Source organism: Schistocerca cancellata, chromosome 1 (assembly GCF_023864275.1).
Source record: "Schistocerca cancellata isolate TAMUIC-IGC-003103 chromosome 1, iqSchCanc2.1, whole genome shotgun sequence".
Classification (NCBI taxonomy): domain Eukaryota; kingdom Metazoa; phylum Arthropoda; class Insecta; order Orthoptera; family Acrididae; genus Schistocerca; species Schistocerca cancellata.
The window spans coordinates 205,473,930-205,497,691 of NC_064626.1; the positions used below are offsets into that span (position 1 = coordinate 205,473,930).

The 23,762-nt window shown below is 43.0% G+C and overlaps 2 protein-coding genes across 4 annotated transcripts in view; one reads left to right on the forward strand and one right to left on the reverse strand.

Moving 5' to 3' along the window:
* Positions 1 to 19,353, forward strand: part of LOC126164033 (repetin-like) — a 61,667-nt gene extending 42,314 nt beyond the window's left edge. The window contains exon 3 of the mRNA XM_049920209.1: positions 18,934 to 19,353. Within this exon, the coding sequence (XP_049776166.1) occupies positions 18,934 to 19,353 (420 nt within the window). The remainder of the gene's footprint in view (positions 1 to 18,933) is intronic.
* Positions 1 to 23,762, reverse strand: part of LOC126168779 (synaptosomal-associated protein 25) — a 405,535-nt gene that overhangs the window by 304,328 nt on the left and 77,445 nt on the right. The window lies entirely within an intron of this gene.

A 23,762-nucleotide genomic window follows, 5' to 3' on the forward strand; every position in this document is an offset into this window, starting at 1 on the left:
AGTAACTTGAGTTACTTAAAAGGCTTTAAGAGTTTACACTAAAACACGGAGGCGCTACTTATCAGACTGTCCTCTCACACTGCGCCTGAGGACTGTCAATTATAAACTAGGTACAGAAGTAAATGACCACGCGCTAGCGTTTACGTGGAACAGTGCCGCACATTAAAGAGGCTGTGTGCCGTCACAGCACTAAACAAAGACGACTATGTTTACCAAATTATGGCTGGTATTTAACATCTATTTACCCTTTGACTTACACTTAACCACCTGATGATAACATTAACGGTAATCATTGTCGTAATGGTACTGTGTTGCAAATATATTTAATTTAGTACTAAGTAAGAATAAGAGTTATCCTGCAAGAGCACTCTGTAACTGCATATGTAAAAATACATACGAAAACCAAAGTCTGGCATTAGGCACATAATCCAAGAAGTACGGAAGCCTGGGATCTCTGGGCCCTTTAAGTAAGCAACATCTAATATCTTTATGTAATTCCAATCCCAAAGAAAGCAGGTGTTGACAGATGTGAAAATTACCGAACTATCAGTTTAATAAGTCACGGCTGCAAAATACTAACGCGAATTCTTTACAGACGAATGGAAAAACTGGTAGAAGCCGACCTCGGCGAAGATCAGTTTGGATTCCGTAGAAATGTTGGAACACGTGAGGCAATACTGACCTTACGACTTATCTTAGAAGAAAGATTAAGAAAAGGCAAACCTACGTTTCTAGCATTTGTAGACTTAGAGAAAGGTTTTGACAATGTTAACTGGAATACTCTCTTTCAAATTCTGAAGGTGGCAGGGGTAAAATACAGGGAGCGAAAGGCTATCTACAGTTTGTACAGAAACCAGATGGCAGTTATAAGAGTCGAAGGGCATGAAAGGGAAGCAGTGGTTGGGAATGGATTGAGACAGGGTTGTAACCTATCCCCGATGATATTCAATCTGTAAATTGAGCAAGCAATAAAGGAAACAAAAGAAAAGTTCTGAGTAGGTATTAAAATCCATGGAGAAATAAAAATTTTGAGATTCGGCGATGACATTGTAATTCTGTCAGAGACAGCAAAGGACTTGGAAGAGCAGTTGAACGGAATGGACAGTGTCTTGAAAGGAGGGTATAAGATGAACATCAACAAAAGTAAAACGAGGATAATGGAATGTAGTCGAATTAAGTCGGGTGATGCTGAGGGAATTAGATTAGGAAATGACACACTTCAAGTAGTAAAGGAGTTTTGCTATTTGGGGAACAAAATAACTGATGATGGTCGAAGTAGAGAGGATATAAAATGTAGACTGGCAATGGCAAGGAAAGCGTTTCTGAAGAAGAGAAATTTGTTAACATCGAGTATAGATTTAAGTGTCAGGAAGCCATTTCTGAAAGTATTTGTATAGAGTGTAGCAATGTATGGAAGTGAAACATAGACGATAAATAGTTTGGACAAGAAGAGAATAGAAGTTTTTGAAATGTGGTGCTACAGAAGAATGCTGAAGATTAGATGGGAAGATCACATAACTAATGAGGAGGCATTGAATAGAATTGGGGAGGAGTTTGTGGCACAACTTGACAAGAAGAAGGGACCGGTTGGTAGGACATGTTCTGAGGCATCAAGGGATCACAAATTTAGCATTGGAGGGCAGCGTGGAGGGTAAAAATCGTAGAGGGAGACCAAGAGATCAATACACTAAGCAGATTCAGAAGGATGTAGGTTGCAGTAGGTACTGGGAGATGAAGCAGCTTGCACAGGATAGAGTAGCATGGAGAGCTGCATCAAACCAGTCTCAGGACTGAAGACAACAACAACAACAACAACAACAACAACAACAACGGCAAAGATTGCTGCTGGTTTTCCGCCTAAACGGTTTTCAAACGCAGAACTATTTGGAACTGTGTGCAGGAATTTTTTTTGTTTTCACGTTCCATCTATCAGACAAAGATCGCTGACTCGCTTGGACCATTGAATTCCTTTTCTCTTAAAGGTTTCTTTAAAGACATCCACTTCTACAAGTCAATACAGACGTCTTAATATTCATGGAAACGTTCTGTCCTCAATGAGACCGATACCCAGAAAACCTATTTAAAATTTCACATCTAGTAACTCTTTTGCTGTGCAAATACGTTAGGTTGAATGAAGTCTTTAGTTATTATAACTTCCTGCTTCTTTACATGTCTATGTTCACACTTTCATGATATGAAAGTTCACAATGTTGGTGATTTCATTACATTATGTATTGTTTAGATTTTATTGTACGATAAAATATTCCTATAGGAATAGCGCCTTCTCTTGACACCTGTAAAAATAAAACCTTATACAACTCTTCGTTCAATCTTTGCATTTATATATTTTCAAGGATCGACGCAACAATTCACGTAATTGTCACTCGTGGACCTGACGGACACGAAAGGTCGAAACCCTTCAAACCCGAATACTGTGTATTATGTAAACCTAAGACCTTAAAGTGTAGTATGTAATGAATTGATGCAGATGGATTTAGTTTTGTTGGACTCTTTGCAACTGTTCGCGCTTTCTTTCAAACGATCCAAGCCGGTTGCTACATTGACGCTTTTCTACTGGACACCGTAGTGGAACTGAGCAGTAAATTTGATGACTGTAGGCAAGCAGTATATCATTTAGGCTATGTGTATTGTTCCGCTCTTGACACTGATGATTCGTAATGACTTACTCAGTAGGATGAATCGTAGTCACTTCTTCTACTGAAGGCTAGTGGCTGATAAAATTTGCTGCGCCGATTTTTTCTAGTGATAAGATCAGTACGGTATGATTTAATAACCCGTTTCACAATGAACTTAACCACTGATCAGATTGCAATGAATGTTTTTATTGCTGTCATGCTTCCTCGCAACACTATACGGGAGTTTATATTGTGAATAATTAGAAGAAAACAAGGAGTTTTGCCTTTTTTTCCTTCTTCTCTGAACAATGCTGCCAAGAGTTAATACTGAAGTCCGTGAACACCGCTACACCATTTTTCCCAAAAAGAGAATGTTAATTACTTTTGATTTGTTCACAAAGTTCCTGAAACTTGAGCAGTTGTTCTATACATTCTAGACAACTAATTATATGTGCAAATATTTCTGCACAGCTATAACATTTTTTTTACTGGTACTGAAACATGACGAATAATTTTAAATAATAGCTCTCCTTCCCATCCACAAGAAATTACCTAGTTTATGCCCGCGCAGAGAAAGTCGCGCAACAGATATCAGAGGGAAGGTCCACTTCCTGCTCATAATCATTCCCTTGGAACACGCAGTGCACTGATTAAATGCATCCAGTGATCTGCGGTAAATTTATTACACCAAAAGTAATAATAATTTCGTGGGAATTTACGAGAGTACAGTTAATAATTTCAAGATTTTTCACGTCACATTTCTTGACATCCTAGACAATGCTGGGTAAAAACTTGGTATAATGTCATGATAAACATCTTTCAACTTTTGTAGGCCTGACCGTTGATTGTATCTCATATCCATTTGCGAGACGGCAGGAAGCTACAAATTATCTTTTACTTCGCGTTTGTAACGTTACTAAAGCTCACGCAGGAAATACATCACGCGCCGACCCATCGGAAACATCCTCGAATGCTGAAGTAGTGGTTGATGGACTTCACGACACGCGTTTAGGGACTGCGCCCCAGATAGTGAGATACCCGTCGATATCTGCCTCCCGTATAACGTCGGCGAGTCAAGCACCAACACCCCTAGTTGTGCGCCTGCTTGGTCTAGCTTATGCTGTTGTCTAGGAAGGCTGTTTCCGAAGGGTTATAAAACCGTAACAGCGCTGTAAGGCGTGGCTGGTGACTCGCTGCCCTCACCTACAGGTCGCAACGCCCACATCACACGCTAAAAGGGCGTGCGTGGGCGACATGCAACAGCTGCTGCCGCGCAGTCTCTGATGCAGGGCTTTATTTGCTTAGGTCCGTGATAGATGGGTATGTAAATATGTATTAGGAATCAGTTTACAACCTGCATAACGTAATTTTCCTTTACATAGGGTTGCTTGTCAACCATTTGTCATCGTAACTAAAGCAAGCATGTATTTCTTGTGTCAAATACACGCTGCACGTTTCTAAATAAAAATATGTAATACACGCAAATACAAACGTTTTCATATTGATTCCAAAATCAAATGTCATTTCTCAGGAATTTTATGTTACTAGATAAAATTCAAAAATTTTGACAATAGGATCGTGCACCTCTTTCTGATTTTAAGCCAGTTTTAATGAAGGTTAGTTTTATCTTCTTTTTTAATAACTGACATTTGTCAGTTCCTTCAGCAGAGAATTAGATTATTTATAGCTTATTTCATATGAAAATAAATGCTATGATGCTGTAGTTAAAATATGCAATTGGTTTAACAGTTTCTAAGAGAATCTTCGTGAATGAGCACCGCACTTTTTTCGCCCTGCACGCTCATGTGCAATCAAACATTATTTTCCCCATCATAATTCCAGAAGACATTACTACATCAAGATAAGCGAATTATGTTACTTTAGCTATTTGTTTCTCCCCATGACTTGCCGTGAAAATATGCAAAAGCGACTCAACCGACGTATTTTAGAAGGCCCACCACCGATTTCCTTTCTTTTTGTGTAGTCTCATTAATAGATATATTCTAAAATTTTGAATGATCTGCGTTATTTATCAATATTTGTCGATGTATTTGCTCTCGACTTGCAAAAAAATCAATCATTTTAAACGAATTGTTTATAAGTCCACTGGGAGCTGATTTTAATGCGCATGCCATTAACAAAACAGTTCTACTTCTCGTAGCTTGAATGTCATTTATGTACATAATAAAAAAGGGCCTACGATAAAACTTTATGAAAACTCGTTCTTGTCTATATTACACATTTTGTTACCTTACGCGGCACAACCCATTTCATTGTTTGCATTATGAACGGCGCGTAATAATGATAAAATCTAATCCATAACATAACAATTCACATTTCAATTTCTATTTGTGTGTTTATTTTAATTTGACGTATATCCGCAAATGGTGAAAAAATATTTATGGATTTTTCGTCCAATTGCACTGCAAGCTTTTTTATTTTTAACAAACGGTTTCAATCGCGGTGTATTATCTTCAGGTGACTTCTCAAGGTCGATATAAAAAAACACTGTATTCGTTAATAACACTGAGTACCGCAATAGTGAGTTCATATGGGGTAGTTCTCAAATTTTTTTGTATATGAATAATGTGTGAAGCTCCAAGATTGCACGAACAGTGGAATACACTGCATCTCACATGTAAAGGCGTGAATTTAAAGCAGTGGATAAACCTTCGCTCATATTACAATGAAAAGTTTTAAGCCGTTGTCGTTCAGACAGCCACATTGATAATACTTCATAGGAATGTAAGATTCTGGTGGTCGACTTGTGTACAGTCAGGTGCAACGCAAGAAAAAAAAATGTGAAGACGTTCATCAGACAAAATATTTCTGAGCTAGACTACTCTTACAGAGTGAAGTACAGAAATGCAAGTTCAAGTTAACAGCGTCTGTAAAGATCTAAATCGCACGCCGGCACGAAAAGTGAGAACTCAAAAATGCAACAATTGAGAAAACTCGAGTACAAGAACATAATAACTACATGCCCATATTACTATTGTATTCTTTATACTAGAATTTAATGCCAAAAAAATAATTGCTTGAAATTAAAAGAAAGCTTATACTATTTCAATATATGAATTCTTTAAGTCGATTTATCTCAGGTATTCCAATCTTGTGTTATGCCGGGGTGATATGAAAACTTATATTGCAAAAACTTGTGTGGCCTTGTTATCTTCAATTTTCTTTGTTTATATTTTTAGATCGCAATACCTAAAAATGAGGGCAACGAATAATGAGATAATGTAATGAAGATAGTTCGTCAATACATTGTATATATTTTTTCACATATCTGCGTAGCGTTTTCTTCTTGTTTTTACTATACACTTCATACATATCGCCATTAGTGATTCAGTCATATCTGATATCACTATGAAATACTAATATAACTCTGTGTGTGTGTGTGTGTGTGTGTGTGTGTGTGTGCGCGCGCGCGCGCGCGCGCGCGCGCATATTTTAAGAGGTACTGCCAAATCTTTTGAACATTTTCGCGGGTAACGTTTAATCCACTACAAATTTATAATATGTATGAATTGCCATCCATTCCACCGCTGTTCTGATCCTCGTTATATATACTGGCACATCACGTACATACAACAAAATTTAGGAACCATGCCAAATGAACTTCCTAATGTGTAAACAAGCGTAAACGAACAGCATCTAGTATGTGTCATTCTTTTCTTCTACAGTATTTACGAGTGTAATAATTCTCGTTAGAGCACTCATACGAGTATAAAAAGCCGTCGACTTCAGACTCACCGTCCAAATTGCCAAGAAAATTTTGCTAACGAGACCTGCGACGATCAATTAGGCGATATGCTGTTCGCCTGCTGGAGCACAACTAATTTTCATAAGCTGCAGTACAACCGGAGTCTGGCAATATCGCACCTATGGATGTAATTATGAAAACAATCTCATCTGTCACACAAAGGAGCAAACATTTTCACATAGTTAAGAATTCTCTTCATTGCAGCTGAGGTTACTTATACGTTCGTGTAGCTTAATACGGCGCTTAAACTGTCTGCTTGACTACAACTGTGCCTTTCATGGACAATTCTCTTTGCATACCTCGGGAAAAAAATGTCTACACACTTCCAAGTAAAATGAAGAGCGCAGTAAAGTGACGAAACTGAATACAAGGCCAAAATGTCTCTAACGCATGAACAATTGATCAGTTGTAACGGTCACCTTGGTGCTTCCGCAATCACAGAAAGTTCTGACAGATGAATTGTTAGACGGACCACATAGCATATCGTCTATGAGGTGCAATCCTAAACTGTTTATCAGAAAAAGTAATTAAAAACTTAGGTGTATGTGTACATGTACTAAATATTAGACCCTCGCCTGGAAAGAGTTTTGCGGAATGGGGACGGATTTGCAACTTTAATTTTGACCCCGATAAGGCTGGCTGTCTACCTCAAACAACTATATATTGTAATGCACTTCTCTTTCTTGTTTCGGTGCCTACAATGCTCCAAAGCTATGTCTAGTTTACGAGTTAAAGTACCGTAGGTAACGCCTCCAAGTTAAAATATGACGCACGTACTCTAAAGCCTAACGCATTTCATTTCAGCTGGAGACAAATGTCTAAGCATCAGTATAAGGGGGTTCAAAGATATGACGTCAACAAAATAGTATTCACGACACAACAGCTGGCTTTTTCTTAGCTAAACAAAAACGAAGCGGTAGTCCGTTTCCTGCGCATGTTTAAGGAATTTACAGCACCAGGTCATTCAAAAAATTCATGTTATTCCGAATGGCATATCAGATTTTCACTAATTAAATTCGTCTTAAAGTTACTTGTCATGCAGTATTCTTAAACCACTTGGTGCAACCACCATGTGGAGGAGGTTCAGTAATGCCCCTAAAGCAGAGTCGCGTTTAAGTTGGAACGGAAAGTTGGGTTTCTAGAGTTTGGAGACGGATTGTGGAGCGTCCGGACCCGGGGATCTTCAGTAAGAGATTAAATTCTGGCCACTGTTAACTGATATATTGTCTCGCGGGACAATATTGCGTTCAGGTACGCCAGTCGTCGCCAATCTTTAATTCTCCCGAAAATAACATGAAATCTGCTCGTACTTTACGCCGATGTGATCACTTGCTGTCTTCATTGCAACACTAATGTGTAAGATTCACATTCTGGATTGCTCATGGATGGAATTGCACGAGGCGTGTTTTTTAAGTAAGTACAGTTTTGAAATTTAAAAAAGACGAGCTAAGATCTCAATTTTATTTTTACATCAAAGCCTGTACCTTAATCTACTTTTCTACATAATTTCCGTCAATATTGAGGCACTTGCCATAACGTTGTACTAGTTTTTGAATACCCTCCTCATAGAAGTCTGCCGCCTGACTTCTTAACCATTGCATCACCACTGTTTTGACTTCGTCATCGTCTTGAAGACGCTGACCGCCCAGGTGTTTCTTCAAGTGCAGGAACAGATTGTATTCACTGGGCGCAAGATCGGGGCTGTACGAAGGATGATCTAGAGTTTCCCATCGTAAAGATGTGATGATATCTGTGATCTGATTCGGCACATGCGGCCGGGCATTGTCTTGCAGCAAAACGATGCCCTTGCTCAACTTCCATGGACTGTTGCTTCGATTCTGCTGTGACGTAGGCCACCCATGTTTCATCGCCCGTAACAATTTGGCTTAAGAAATCATCATCGTCGTCGTCGTGGTATTGCTCAAGGGAAGTCAATGCACTGTCTAGACGTTTGGTTTTTTGTACATCCGTCAACATTTTCTGTACCCAACGCGCGCACAATTTTCGGTAATTCAAGTGCTCGATCATAATGCTATGCAAAACGCTACGAGAAACATTAGGAAAGTCATCCCGCAAGGAGGAAATCGTAAAGCGTCTGTTTTCTCTCACCTTTTTGTCCACTTCCTGCACCAAACTCATTAACGACCGAAGGACGTCCACTCCCTTGTTCATCATGCACATTTGTGTGGCCGTCTTTATATGCTCTCACCCACTTTCTTACCATTCCATCACTCAATGTTTTCTCCGTAAACTGCACATATCTCACGATGAATATCGATCGCTTTTAGACATTTAGCACTAAGAAATCTTATAACAGCCCGTACTTCACAGCCGGCGGGACTCAGGATAATCGGAGGCATCTTAAACACTCAGTACACAACGTAAACAAGGAAGAATCAGACTAATGGCGTCAGTGCGTAGATTAAGCTAAAGGATTTCATGTAAAAATAAAATTATTGAGATATCTTAGCACGTCTTTTTTTTAATTTCAAAGCGGTACTTACTTAACAAGCCTCGTAATTGCGTGTTTACATGGAGTCTGTGGAAAAATACGTTACTGGTATTTCTAACGTAGGTTGATCTGCCGATGCCCCACGCTAAAAATCTGTGGTATCTTCGCGGCTTGCCGTTCCCTTCTTCGTAGTTATAGTCACAAGCTGGAGCTGTGCCACTGTTTCAGAGTCCCCTCCTGACCTTGCTGCGTTCTCACGCGTGTCTGAAAATCTCTCAGGCGCTGAGTAAGGCGGCTTGCTCTTCTTCTCCTGGCATCCGGAAATGACGTAAGTTTGCTTGTGAAAGCTCGTTGAGTGTGTCTAGGGCTGTTCTGGATACTAATGTGATAAAGCGGCAGACGTGTACTCTCATTTATACTGCCTGTAACCGAGCACATCGACTGTATTACGCTGCAACAAGAACCTGGGAGATGTACGGTGAGCCAGTCGAAAAAGTTTCCAGACTGGATTAACAGAATATAGAAAAAGTTAAGACGGCGCCTTTAATGTTTCAGGTGTAAGAGTCTCTCCCCCTACTTCCCACCACCACTTGAGAACCACGCACAGAAAGTTCAACAACCGTGTGAAACTGTCAGGATAGTCCTACACTAAAATGTTATTCAACTTTGCATCACATTAGATTGAGCTTCGGCTAAGTCGTCAGAGTTGACCCTTTACGTGAATTTCTGCACTTCGTCGTCTTGTGGTAGATTCGTGTTGATAACACGACGTCTCGTCACGCGTGATTTTTTTCCAGAAAGAATTGCCCGCGTTTTACGTTAAAGGAGAGTCGTGGCAGGCTTCTAAGCGTTGTCTTTTTTCGGGAGTCAAGGTATGCGGGTCAAACTTTGCTTCTTCAAACCATTCTGGAAAATGACTAACACAGAGCTTGCTTCACTACGATTTGTGACACACGAGACACTGCTGTTGCACGTTATAATGGTCGCCTAATCGTAGATATTGCTATAATCGCACTATTTCACTCCCATTTACGGAGCTTGTTAGCACTTTATGTTAGGTTGGCACCATTAAAATTTATTGTGGTAATAGCTGCTGCTTGCTGGATCGCTGCTATGTCTCGATGCTAATGTTGGCTCTAAATCTGGTTGTCTAGGGATAAAAAGATTAGGTCCCGTGTTTTTGATGTGCTTTTGATGATAAATAATGAGCTAAACCAACAAGTATTTAAACTTCAAATATTTATTACTCTGGTGGCCATCTTAATTCCAATGTCCACCAAAGACAATGAGAACACAAAGTAGCACTTTTTACATGTTCTTTGCAATGTTTACGCACCTCGAACAGTAACACACACACTTTACCAAAGTGACATTCAGACTTCGCTCCCGATCCTTCTTGCTGCTTGTATTTATAACCTTGTCAAAGAACTACTAAAACGAGATTTAGTTTATAAGTCGCATGTACATCTGTTATCGTAATTTGTGCAGAAAAGTTATTAATTTATATACAGTGACATAATTTAACAGGTTATGAAAATGACAGACATTTGTTTGACAGAATAATTCTTTGTTACAATAAGGCCGTTTTTTTAGAAGTTTGTCAATTGACTTCTCTAATTTGCATAAATAAGTAAATAACATGAATTATTAAGAATTCCATTGGTTTTCGTCTAAAATAGGAGTGTTTACGTGAATACCGAGTGAAAACGGTCCCAGTGAACAAATAGGTTTCACTGGGTGATTTTTATTTAAGGAGATCCAAAATACGTAAGTTGGCCACTATTTTTCGTACTTCATGTTAATTATGAAGATGAACTTAGTGTTTTTACATGATGACATTTGCTGTATCAGTGATCAAGTGATATTAACTTTTGTGTGGGTTAGTTATTCAGTATAATTTAATGGGTTGACTGGTTATGGACATTCTGACTTTTTGAGAATATGCAATCGGATTTTCACGCTGGTCAATGTGAACTAAATACTGCACCTTCTTAAATATGTATCTTTCCATGTATATGATGTCTGAAAAGGATGGAAAACATGTTTACCGATATAGTATAAAAGAGCAAAAGTCCAGAGCTTTCCCTTGTTCAAGAGATTTGGTATGCTCTTAGAACTTTTTTCACTTTAATTATGTAACTGAACTTTATCACTGTTCGCTGAATGACTAGAGAAAGATTATATACCTCTTCAGAGTCACCGCGTATAGCGTTAGAATTCTGAAGGTAGCTGCTAATAAATCGACGGAGGTTCAGAACCTGAAAAAGAAGAAACCTTGTCTTGCGAGATTAGTGTAGTGTAATTATGTTCTCAAGGGTAACGTTAAAAAGTAAAGGAAAAATTTAGACCAGGTCCCGTGGTTTTGGTACTATAATTCTTATTAAAATGCGAATAAAATACGAAAACAACCATCACCTCTTACGTCTACAAGAGTTCTACACAAAGAGAAAATAGGATTATGAATTTCAAGACAACTTCTAGATGATAGATCAAGATGCAGGCTTCACTACTCCATAATTAAACACTACACGTGCAAATAAAAATATGCGTGTAAATTCTTCAAGGGAAGATTTTGACAAGCTTCATATTTCATCACAAACTGCCACAGCCAAAGCAACTTAGTCTGGCAATATTGGTGTCCCCTCACTTTCAAATCTTAGAGCACACTACGAATCTTAATACTAGACGTTTTTTGGAAACCTACGTTTTTGTTAGTCCTCCACCTAGATATGCCAATGATCACATACTTCTGTACTAAATATTTATCCTTGCCGTAGTACAGACACTGATCGTCGCACCTACTTGCTTTGGTGTGTTGACGCGTCATGAGATTAGATACGTCGCTCTATTTCACGTAATCTTCTGTCAGAGTTATCAGCATTTTATAATTAGTACTCTCTGGCTTGAATCACCTCCTCGTTAACGTCATCCATTATGTCGAAGAGCCACAAGGGAGATTATCGACATGGCACATAGATAGACTTGATATTAATGAAATTTTGTTTCTTTTATACTTTCTTTTATACTGGCACATGAGCAGTAAATTTAAGGCAAGCGTTCACATCACATTGGTTAGATTTATTTATACGGCTTTCTGAACTAGTAGCGTTCAACAGAGTGATTGGAATTCGTCGGTTTCATAAAATTTGAAACGATCCTCCACAGCTAGGAAATGGGCGGCTGTATTCGACGTGTTCGTCCTATTAGAAATGATCCACGGAAAGAACGTCTCAAACCAGCAACCACAGTAACTCCAACGTCGGCGATAAACTGGGTGTTTCAGTTAACACTCTAGCACGTTACAAGACTAAGTATAGTATACTTTATATGATGAAATAATGATATATCTTTGTGCAAATTGGGTCCGCCATTGTTGCATGGTGACGAAAATTTGATGCTAAAATTAATTACCAATGCTTGGGCTATTTCAGAAACAGTCAAGCCAATAGTGGAGACGTGTGTCGACTACTTCACGTGACAAATAATACAGCAACAACAGTGGAAGGAAGTCAGTTGTCCTGCACCATAGAGGGAGAAGTTCATTTTATCTGACGTTATCTTCCTGGCCAGTGCTGGTCTGGTAACAAGGAATGATTATTGTTACTGATTGAAGGAATGATTATTGTTACTGATTGCCTTCCGAAAGCTAATTCTACAAATCTATCTTCTTTCATCACGACAATATACAAGCCGACAGAGGCGCTTAGGCAGAGAAAAAAAACTTAACATTGGCAAGGCTGAACTATCCATCCTATTCGTCCTCTTATTCCACATAATGCAGCATCTTAAGAAATTACTGACTGCAAACCTTTGTGGACCCACTACTCCTCTGCGCCAATGTGTGCAACATATCGTATCTGAAGGGAAGAATTCCGTTTCCTAAATTAACAATAGTTTATGCAGGTAACGCCACTGTATCCCGTCAAAGAATCATGATCTTAGAACTGATTAATGTTTGCGATATTCGGCTAGAAGCGCGTCTAGGTTTTCTTTTTTTTTTGTTATGGTTTTAGGGCGCAAAACTGCTAGGGTCATTAGCGCCCGGTCTATGACTTAGGAAACAATAAAAAACGAAAACGGAAACTAGCAGCAATGGGAACGAAAGTCATAAAATTGGAGAAACTAAAAGCAGAAGGAAGGCTTAAAAATTCACTACAGAATGGGGTTGGTTGTCTCAAAAAAAACTTCAAATAACTGACGTCATTTCACTGGCACGAATGAACTCTAGAACGCGATCGGCCGATCGCGTGTCATCTGCTAAAATTGACGATATATCAGGCGACAGCTGTAGACGGGCGCGTAATGGAGTAAAATAGGGGCACTCAATTAAAAGGTGTCTTACCGTCCACAACTGAGAGCAGTGGGGACAGAGTGGGGGAGGATCGCCGCTTAAAAGATGTCGATGGCTAAAAAGGCAGTGCCCTATCCGGAGTCTAGTTAAAATTACCTCCTCCCGACGACGCGTTCAGGAGGAAGAGGTCCAAGCACAAGGAAGAGTTTTCACGTCCCGCAATTTATTTTGGGGAAGTGTCGACCAGTGCGCGTGCCATAAATGAACAACACGACGACATAAAACGCGCCGTAGATCGGCGACGGGAATCGATGGAATAGCTGGCTGAAGAAGAGAGACTGCAGCCTTGGCTGCAATATCGGCCGCCTCATTTCCGCAGATACCAACGAGTCCCGGGAGCCAGAGGAACGCCACCGAGACGCCCCCCAGGTGGAGCAAGCGCAGACAGTCCTGAATCCGGTGGACCAGAGGGTGCACAGGGTAAAGAGCTTGGAGACTGAGGAGAGAGCTGAGAGAATCGGAGCAGATAACGTACTGTATCCGCTGATGGCGGCGGATGTAGTGGACAGCCCGGAGAACAGCGTAAAGCTCCGCAGTATAGACCGAACACTGGTCGGGAAGCCGAAAGTGATTTGGGGTGTCGCCAACAACATAGGCACTCCCTACACCTAACGATGTTTTCGAGCCGTCGGTGTAAATAAATGTGGCTTCCGTCATTTGTGCACATAGAGCAGCAAATGCCCGACGATAAACAAGTGAAGGGGGTACCATCCTTGGGAAATCGACAAAGGTCACGGAGCAGGCAGATCCGGGGACGGAGCCAAGGCGGTGCTGTACCCCAAGTTGTCAAGAAGGTTGTAGGAAAGCGGAAGGAAAGAGAATGGAGCAGTCGACGGAAGCGGACTCCCGGTGGTAGTAGGGAGGAGGGGCGGCCTGCATACCCTACATCAAAGGAGGCGTCGAAAAATGTCATGGGCTGGATTAGCAGGCATGGAAGACAGATGGCTGGCATAACGGCTCAGAAGGACTGCTCGCCGATTGGACAGCGGAGGTTCAGCAGTCTCAGCATAAAGGCTTTCCACAGGGCTGGTGTAAAAAGCTCCAGACACTAAACGTAATCCACGGTGGTGGATAGAGTCGAGACGCCGAAGAATAGACGGCCGAGCAGAGGAGTAGACTATGCTTCCATAGTCCAATTTCGAGCGCACTAAGGCGCGATAGAGGCGGAGAAGGACCACTCGGTCCGCTCCCCAGGAGGTACCATTCAGGACACGGAGGGTGTTGAGGGATCGCAGACAGCGAGCCGAAAGATACGAAATGTGGGAGGACCAGCATAGTTTTCTGTCAAACATAAGACCCAAGAATTTAGCAACGTCCGAAAACGGAAGGTTGACAGGACCTAGATGTAAGGAGGGTGGAAGAAACTCCTTACGTCGCCAAAAATTAACACAAACGGTCTTACTGGGAGAAAAACGGAAGCCGGTTTCGATGCTCCAAGAGTGGAGGCGATCGAGATATCCTTGAAGACGTCGTTCAAGAAGGCTGGTCCGTTGAGAGCTGTAGTAGATCGCAAAATCGTCCACAAAGAGGGAGCCCGAGTCATCAGGAAGGAGACAATCCATAATTGGATTGATGGCAATGGCAAACAGTACAACACTCAGCACGGAGCCCTGGGGTACCCCGTTTTCTTGGGAGAAAGTACAGGAGAGAGTAGTGTTCACCCGCACCCTAAATGTGCGCTCTGCCATAAATTCGCGAAGAAAAAGGGGCAGCCGACCTCGAAAGCCCCAAGAGAACAGTATGCGGAGGATACCTGTCCTATAACAGGTATCGTATGCTCTCTCCAGATCAAAAAATATTGCTACTGTTTGGAGTTTCCGGAGAAGATTATTCATGATATAAGCGGAGAGAGCAACAAGATGGTCAACGGCAGAACGATGCTTTCGGAATCCGCATTGGGCGGGTGTTAAAAGACTGCGGGACTCCAGCCACCACGCTAGACGGTAATTCACCATACGCTCCAAAACCTTACAGACACTACTCGTGAGAGAAATGGGGCGATAGCTAGAGGGGAGATGTTTGTCCTTTCCAGGTTTCGGAACGGGAACGACGATAGCTTCCCGCCATCGTCTGGGAAAAGTACTGTCTGTCCAAATTCGATTATAAAGGCGAAGGAGGTAATGCAGACTATGGGTTGATAAATGCAGCAACATTTGGACGTGGATACCATCCGGTCCTGGGGCGGAGGAGCGAGAAGAAGAGAGTGCATGTTGGAGTTCCCGCATGGAGAAAACAGTATTGTAGCTTTCGTGATTTGGAGAGGAGAAAACAAGATGTCGCACTTCTGCTGCACGTTTCTTCGGGAGAAACGCTGGCGGGTAATTTGAAGAGCTCGAAATCTCAGCAAAGTGCTGACCCAACGAGTTAGAAATTGCGACGGGGTCCACTAGTGTATCATGCGCGACAGTGAGCCCAGAGACCGGGGAGAAACTAGGCGCGCCTGAGAACCGTCGAAGCCGACTCCAAACTTCCGAGGAGGGAGTGAAGGTGTTAAATGAGCTAATAAAGAATTTCCAGCTTGCCTTCTTGCTATCGCGGATGACGCGACGGCATCCCGCACAGAACTGCTTATAGCGGATACAGTTGGCCAAAGTAGGATGGTGACGGAAAATGCGAAGAGCACGTCGCCGCTCACGTATTGCGTCACGGCATGCCTCGTTCCACCAAGGAACTGTGGGGCGCCGGGGCAATTCGGAGGTGCGTGGTATTGAACGTTCCGCAGCTGTAAGAATAACGTCGGTTATATGTGTGACCTCATCGTCAACGCTGGGAAAGTGACGGTCATCGAATGTCGCTAGAGACGAAAAAAGTGTCCAGTCGGCCTGGGCAAACTTCCAGCGTCTCGGACGCATATATGGCAGTTGAGGCTGCAGTCTAAGGACACATGGAAAGTGGTCACTCGAGTGTGTATCATCAAGGGCGAACCATTCGAAGCGCCGAGCCAGCGGAACAGTACCGACCGCAAGGTCCAAATGAGATCAATGTGTCGTGGAGGCAGACAAAAATGTAGGGACCCCAGTGTTGAGGCAAACCAGATCCGCTTGGTGGAAGACGTCTAGCAATAGTGAGCCACGTGGACAAGGATGTGGAGATCCCCAAAGCGGGTGGTGGGCATTGAAGTCCCCAACCAGCAAATAGGGGGGTGGAAGCTGACCAAGAAGATGAAGGAGATCAGCTCGTGCCATTGGTGTGGATGATGGAATGTATACAGTACAAAGAGAGAACGTGTATCCGGAAAGGGAAAGACGGACGGCGACAGCTTGGAAGGAAGTGTTTAAGGGGATTGGGTGATAATGGAGAGTTTCATGGAGAAGAATCATGAGTCCTCCATGGGCTGGAGTGCCTGCAACAGAGGGGAGATCATATCGGACGGACTGAAAATTAGGGAGAACAAAGCGGTCATGGGGACGCAGCTTTGTTTCCTGAAGACAGAAGATGACCGGCGAGTAGGATCGTAAGAGGATCGACAATTCATCCCTATTGGCTCGAATACCGCGGATATTCCAGTGGATAATGGACATGGGGTGAACAGAAAATGGAGGAATGTGACCAAAGTTGCTGTCAACTCAAAGACTGCTCGGAGCTAGCGACCGACAGCATGGAATGGCATTCAGCCGAAGGCAGAACATCCTGATCCATAGGTTGGTCAGGAGCAGCTCCTGCCACCAGCGATCGGCCGGTTGACCGGCCACCAATAGTGCGCCTCGGCGACACAGAAGACGGCCGAGGGCGATTTCCGCCAGGTGGTGCTGTAGATGGGACACGCCTTGGCGGAGAAGGAGAGGAACTGGGTTTCTTTTGAGCCTTCTTAGAAGTATGATGTTTAGATGAAGGAGGAACCGATGGTTGGCAAGTTGCGGTACGTAAAAACTCTTCATGAGTATGCTCTTTTTTGGAAGGCTTGGTGTCTGACTTTTGGGCTCGAGATTTAGCAGAACTCGACGAAGGGTGAGCCAGAGAGTGGGCAGGCGAAAGTGGTGAGGTTGAACGGGCGATCTTTGCGCTGGCAATCTGACGTCCGTGGCACTAAAGGTGAGGTCGCAAGTCTGCGTGGCCACCTTCTTTGTTGGCCGAGGAGAAGCAAGGACAGTGCTGTATTTTCCTGTCTGAGGCACGGTGGGCTGGCGACTGGCAAATAATTTTCGAGCAGCAAAGGTCGACACCTTTTCCTTCACTCTTATTTCCTGGATGAGCTTTTCGTCCTTAAAAACGGGGCAATCTCGAGAGCAAGCAGCGTGGTCACCCATACAGTTGATGCAGCGAGGGGATGGAGGTGGACAAGCACCCTCATGGGCATCCTTGCCACACGTAACACATTTGGCCGGATTGGAACAGGACTGGCTGGTGTGATTGAACCGCTGACACCGATAGCAACGCGTAGGGTTTGGGACATAAGGACGAACGGAAATTATCTCATAACCTGCTTCGATTTTCGATGGGAGTTGAACTTTGTCAAATGTCAAGAAGACAGTGCGGGTTGGAATGATGTTCGTGTCAACCCTTTTCATAACTATGAACAGCCGTTACACCCTGGTCAGACAGGTAGTGCTGAATTTCTTTGTCAGACAATCCATCGAGGGAGCGTGTATAAACGACTCCACATGAGGAATTAAAAGTGCGGTGCGCTTCAACCCAGACAGGGAAGGTGTGGAGCAGTGAAGTACGCAGCAATTTTTGTGCCTGGAGGGCACTGACTGTTTCTAACAACAAGGTGCCATTCCGTAATCTGGAACAAGACTTTACAGGACCTTCAATTGCGTCGACACCTTTCTGAATAATGAAAGGGTTGACCGTGGAGAAGTCGTGACCTGCGTCAGACCGAGAAACAACAAGGAACTGTGGCAACGATGGAAGAACTGTCTGTGGCTGAGACTCAGAGAACTTACGTTTGCGAGCAGACATAGTGGAAGGTGAGGAAACCATTGCGGAAGAATCCCCCATGATTACCAGCGTCTCCGATGGCGCGCTCCTCCCTTGTGGGGGCCCTCACTAAGGGCACTCCCGCCTTAGGTGATTGTTCACACCTCAGGTCACACCTCCCGACAAACGGACGGAGGGACGGAGGGACCAATCGGCACTTTCGGAAGGTATCAGCTCAGGTAATCACCCTTCCCTGGGCCTGGCCGTTACCAGGGGGTACGTACGTGTCCTACCTGTCTACCCGGGGCGGGGAATTACGCGTTACCCCGTCACCGGCTACGCATGGAAGTGCGTGGGTCGGCCTTCAGACACGCACAGGGAGGAAAAAAGAAAGGGAAAGGAAAGAAGAGGGGTCTCAAACGCCGCAGCGTAGAAAAGTGCAGAGAGAAGCGGGAAGGAAAAGCGAAGGACAGAGGAAGGACGAAGACTTTCAAGTATAGAAAGCAAGGAATTTGTAACAGTGTAGAGCGTCCGTCTCCGGACGTAGGCACAAACCTTACACCCAGAGGGGGAGGAAGGGAAGCAAAGAGCCAGAGGTGAGGGGGGGGGCGAAGATGGGGGAGGGGGAAGGATGCGTAAAGGGAGGGTATGCAGCCCGGAAAGGAAGGAGGGCCACATTAGCTCAGGGTCCCGTGCTCGCTACGCACGTATCCACAAAAGAGTTGTGGTCCCCCTGGGGGGGGGGGGGCGCGTCTAGTTGACGTCTCTCTCTTCTTACATATGGGGATATCGTGCGTGGTGTCAGTGAAACTTAATTTGAGCGTGTGTGTAAAATACCATGCTACTTACATTTTTGTTACTGCACCAGACTGACCAAGGTGAAAGCACGCACCAGACAGACCAAGGTGAAAGCACGCACCAGACAGACCAAGGTGAAAGCACGCACCAGACAGACCAAGGTGAAAGCACGCACCAGACAGACCAAGGTGAAAGCACGCACCAGACAGACCAAGGTGAAAGCACGCACCAGACAGACCAAGGTGAAAGCACGCACCAGACAGACCAAGGTGAAAGCACGCACCAGACAGACCAAGGTGAAAGCACGCACCAGACAGACCAAGGTGAAAGCACGCACCAGACAGACCAAGGTGAAAGCACGCACCAGACAGACCAAGGTGAAAGCACGCACCAGACAGACCAAGGTGAAAGCACGCACCAGACAGACCAAGGTGAAAGCTTTGTAGCATCGACTATCAAACTGATGTTCAGCCGTAGTGCCGGTAACTAAACTTTTGTGTTCTGCTAATAACTCGGCTGTAAATGTTCAGCAATCTTCGGAGCGATCCGGAAAGATTTTACGGCTTCCTCCGAAGATGGCAACTGGTTCACGGCCGAAATACTAGCAGAAGACGAATTCGGGTTACGAAAGCATTTTTACAATGCTTTGGATCAAGCAAGGTAGACTACACTAATGTGAAAACAAGAACAGGAAAAAACTTCGTAACCTGAGGACCAGCGTTTCACATTTTATAAACGCATTTTAGCGATGTGCCCTTTCGAACAGACGGCCTTATTTTGGTTATTGTTTGTTTTAATCTGACTTTTTCGCCCTTGCATATTCGTTCACTGCCTGCTCCGTTTGCACCTGAGCTCACGCGTTTTCGAAGATATGTGGCGGCGCAAAGCTTTCCAGCAGGGTAAGATACACAAACTGGGTTCGCAGCTCATGGTCTCCCGGTCGCGTTCTCACTTCCCGAGCACGAGGTCTCGGGTTCGATTCTCGGCGGGGTCAGGGATTTTCACCTGCCTCGAGATGACTGGGCGTTTGTGTTATTTCATCATCATTCATGCAAGTGGCAAGATTGGACTGAGAAAAGGTTGGGAATTCGTACGGGCGCTGATAACCGCGTAGTTGAGCACCCCACAGTCCGTCAGAGATAAACTGGACCTCGTGAAGATCTCGTTCTATACACGTACGATATATTAATGGAAAAAGGCGATAGGAGTGATGATACTGACGCTACCCCCTCCCTTTCTAATCCAAAGAATAATTAGGGTTTGCAAACTACTTATATGGATAACGAAAATAAACTGCATAGTTTCAAAAACGCTAATTTTACGGTTTTAGTTCTTACCGATAAACCCCCAATTCCTACGTATGAAACAGCTTCAAATGTCTGAATAAATTACAAATGACTTAATGTGTGAAATATATGACGCTATGCATGTTAGCGAGAAAAAGCTTAGAAAAAGTTTGAAATTATGCTTAAAGTTTCTTGTAAGTTGTCAAGTGCTCTCATTATGAAACACTGGATGAATATAAACTGGATAACTTGCGCTCCATTTTAAGCAAAATCTAGTCGTTTTGTAAAGGAATCAGGGAGAAAAAGTTTCGTAAAGTTTTGGAATTATGTGTAAACTTTGTTGGAAATGCCTAAGAGCTCTCACTCTCAAATACTGAATGAAATCCATGTATTTGTGCGCCGTCAGCTACGCGACCTCAAGACAAGTACACAGTTTCTAACAGTTGTACTTTCCTTATTGTGTTTAACTTCTAACATATGATTATACCTCTTAATGAGTATATTACTACAGCATTTTAAAATTTTAAATTCGGCCAATAATGACGTGAAATATTGAAAATTGATGCCCCTGCGCTGCATCTGGTACCAGGTTCCGGAATAGCGTTTTAGTAACACACAAATGAAGTATTCTTAGCCCTACGGGTATTCCACTTACATAGTTTCATTTCGAGCTGCGTCTCCAGCGCAACATTAGTTTTAACTGAAATACCGACTGCCCCAATTTTTAAAAAATCTTGTTATTTTCACGCTCCAAAGATGATAAACATGTTTTGCATTACTTCTTATTGATAGCAACGCGTAGTTTTTGAATTACCATGCCATTGTCTGCACTTCCTGCTATTTTCCCGCTGCTACCTTCGTCGGTTGGAGCAGAAACAGTAGCCTGCGTCCAAGTTTCAACAAATGTATTACGATCTTAAAGGTTGTTTTCCAATATCTACGTATCTTCCATGTCAGAACAGCGATGCATTTGAAGCTGCGGTTGAAGTTGCGGTAACCTTTATTAATCTGACACTCTGGGTTGCATCTTCGTTTCCTTATTCCGCAAGTGTAAATGACATGGTTCGTAAAGCAAGCGGCCAGGTGTTACAGCAGTGTTTCCCAACTTTGGGTTGGGCGTGGGGTAGGTCAAGGGAGGGGGGGGGGGGTGTGCCCTCCCCTCAGAGAGGGGGACGGGTAAAAGGGATTTATGAGGGGTAGGGGGCGGGCGCCGTCTGTTCAGAAGAAAGCAGATACATGCTGCCAAATCCTTTAAACGCTATCTATATCCACATGATCCAGTTCATAATTAAATGGCAGAGGGTTCATCGAGTCACCTTCATGCTATTTCTCTACCGTTCCACCTTAACACTTAAATGTTTCTGTGCGGGCTCCGATCCCTCATTTTATCAAGATGATCATTACTCCCTATGTAGATGGGCGGTAACAATATTTTCGCAATCGGAGGACGAAGTGAGTGATTGAAATTTCGCGAGAAAAGTCCGCCGCAACGAAAAATCCTTCGTTTCAATGCCTGCCACCCCAATTCACTTATACGTGTAGCGCTCTCCCCTTCAATCCGCGTTAACACAAAATGAACTTTGAGCTTTTTCCATGTCCGTGATGTGACTCCCACACCGCACATCAGTACCCCAGAAGAAGGAGGAGGAGGACGAGCTTGGTGTGAGCAGTCTAGTACAGCTGTCGTACTTTATAAGCGTTCTACCAATAAATCGCGGTCTTTTGTTTGCCGCCCCCCCCCCCCAACAACAATTCCAACTTAAGTTATTCGTAATTGTAATCCATAAGCACTTAGTTGAATTTACAGTCTTTATACAGTGTTTTTTGCGAATTACGTAAACGAAATTTTGCTTATTTCTTTTAGTACTCATGTAGATGAATTGACACTTTCATTAGTTAGAATCATTTGCCGCTTTTCGTAACACACATTCTTCTCTAAATCATTTCACAATTCGTTTTGATCATCCGATGACTTCACAAGACTGTAAATGACAGTATCAACTGCAAACAATTTAAGAGGGCTGCTCTAATTGTCTCCTACGCCGTTTACGTAGATGAACAGCAGAGGGTCTATACCGCTTCCTTGGGGAACACCAGATATTTCTTCTGTTTTAATAGCTTACTTTCCCTCAATTATTAAGAAGCGAGACCTTTCTAATAGGGAATGACGAATCCAGACATACGATACTCCATAGGCACTCAATTTGATTAGAGGTCGCTTGTGAGAAACGGCGTCTTAAGTCCTCTGGAAGTCTAACAACATTGAATCAATTTTACGTCCCCTGTCGCCAGCACTCATTACTACGAGAGAAACAGCTATCTGTGTTTGACAAAAACGGTATTTTCTGAATCCATATTGGCTGACAAAAAGTTTTTCCGATGTAATTCATAATGTTCGAGCACACTATATGGTCCAAAATCATACTGCAAATCTACATTCACACAAATACTGAAAAAATGAAATAAGAGTAATCCGATGAAATACAGACTTCATGTACGGATCTTTCGACGAGCGAGCGGTTGACATATGATTACCAAGTATGGAGCTAATCTATCAGCATACTCTGAAAGGAACATGACTGGTATACAATCTGGACAGGAGGGGTTGTCTTTATTAAGTGATTTACGCCGCTTCACTACAAAGATGATATCTGTTTGTAAGTTACTCATGTTGGCAGTTGTTCTGGATTCGTATTCTGGAATATTTACTAAGACTTCTTTGGCGAAGGTATTTCGGAAAACCTTGTTTAGGAACTCTGCTTTAGTGGCACTGTCGTCAGTGACACCACTACTGTTATCGTGCAGTGAAGATATTGACTGCGTCTTGCCGCTGGTGTACTTCACACCTGACAAGAATTTCTTTGCATTTTTTGCCAGATTTCGAGAGTGTTTGTGGAAACCATCAAAAGCATCTCGCATTCATATTCGCGCTAAAATTCAAGCGTCAGTAAAATATCCGTAATCTTCGATATTTTGTGTTCTTTTAAATTTGGCACGCTTTTATCGTTGCTTCTGCAAAAGCGTTCTGACTCGTTTTGTATACCATGAGGGATCAGTACCATCTCTTATTAATTTATTTAGCATACATCGCTGAACCACATCCGGTCTACGCTTATACAGTCAGATCGGAAAGAGTGAAGACTGTCTCTTAGAAATGTGTAATTTTTATCGGTTTTTTTTTAAAACAGAGGTACTTTGTGCAGATTGTCAAATGAAAGTTTTTCGAAAGGAGCAAAAATAATTACAAAAAACGAACAGTAGAATCTGTTGGGAAGCACTTTGTTATAGCAATGTCTGTGTAAACGGAGCAGTTATATTGTTATTGCAACATCACGTTACCAATGTAGGTGGTATGGCAGCCGTGTGCCTACTTTGAACATCATTCCGCGGGGGCGCAAATTGTACCCGGAAGGGAGGGGCACAATGAAGAGTAAAAGTTATGAGAGAGAGAGAGAGAGAGAGAGAGAGAGAGAGAGAGAGAGAGAGAGAGAGAGAGAGAGAGAGAGCGCGCGCGCAACCTAGGCTCTAATATAGAAGGGGGGAGGGGGCGGCGCAGATCAATGAAAGGAAAACATGAGGAGATTCGACTTCGACGGTATTGAGCAACAGTTCC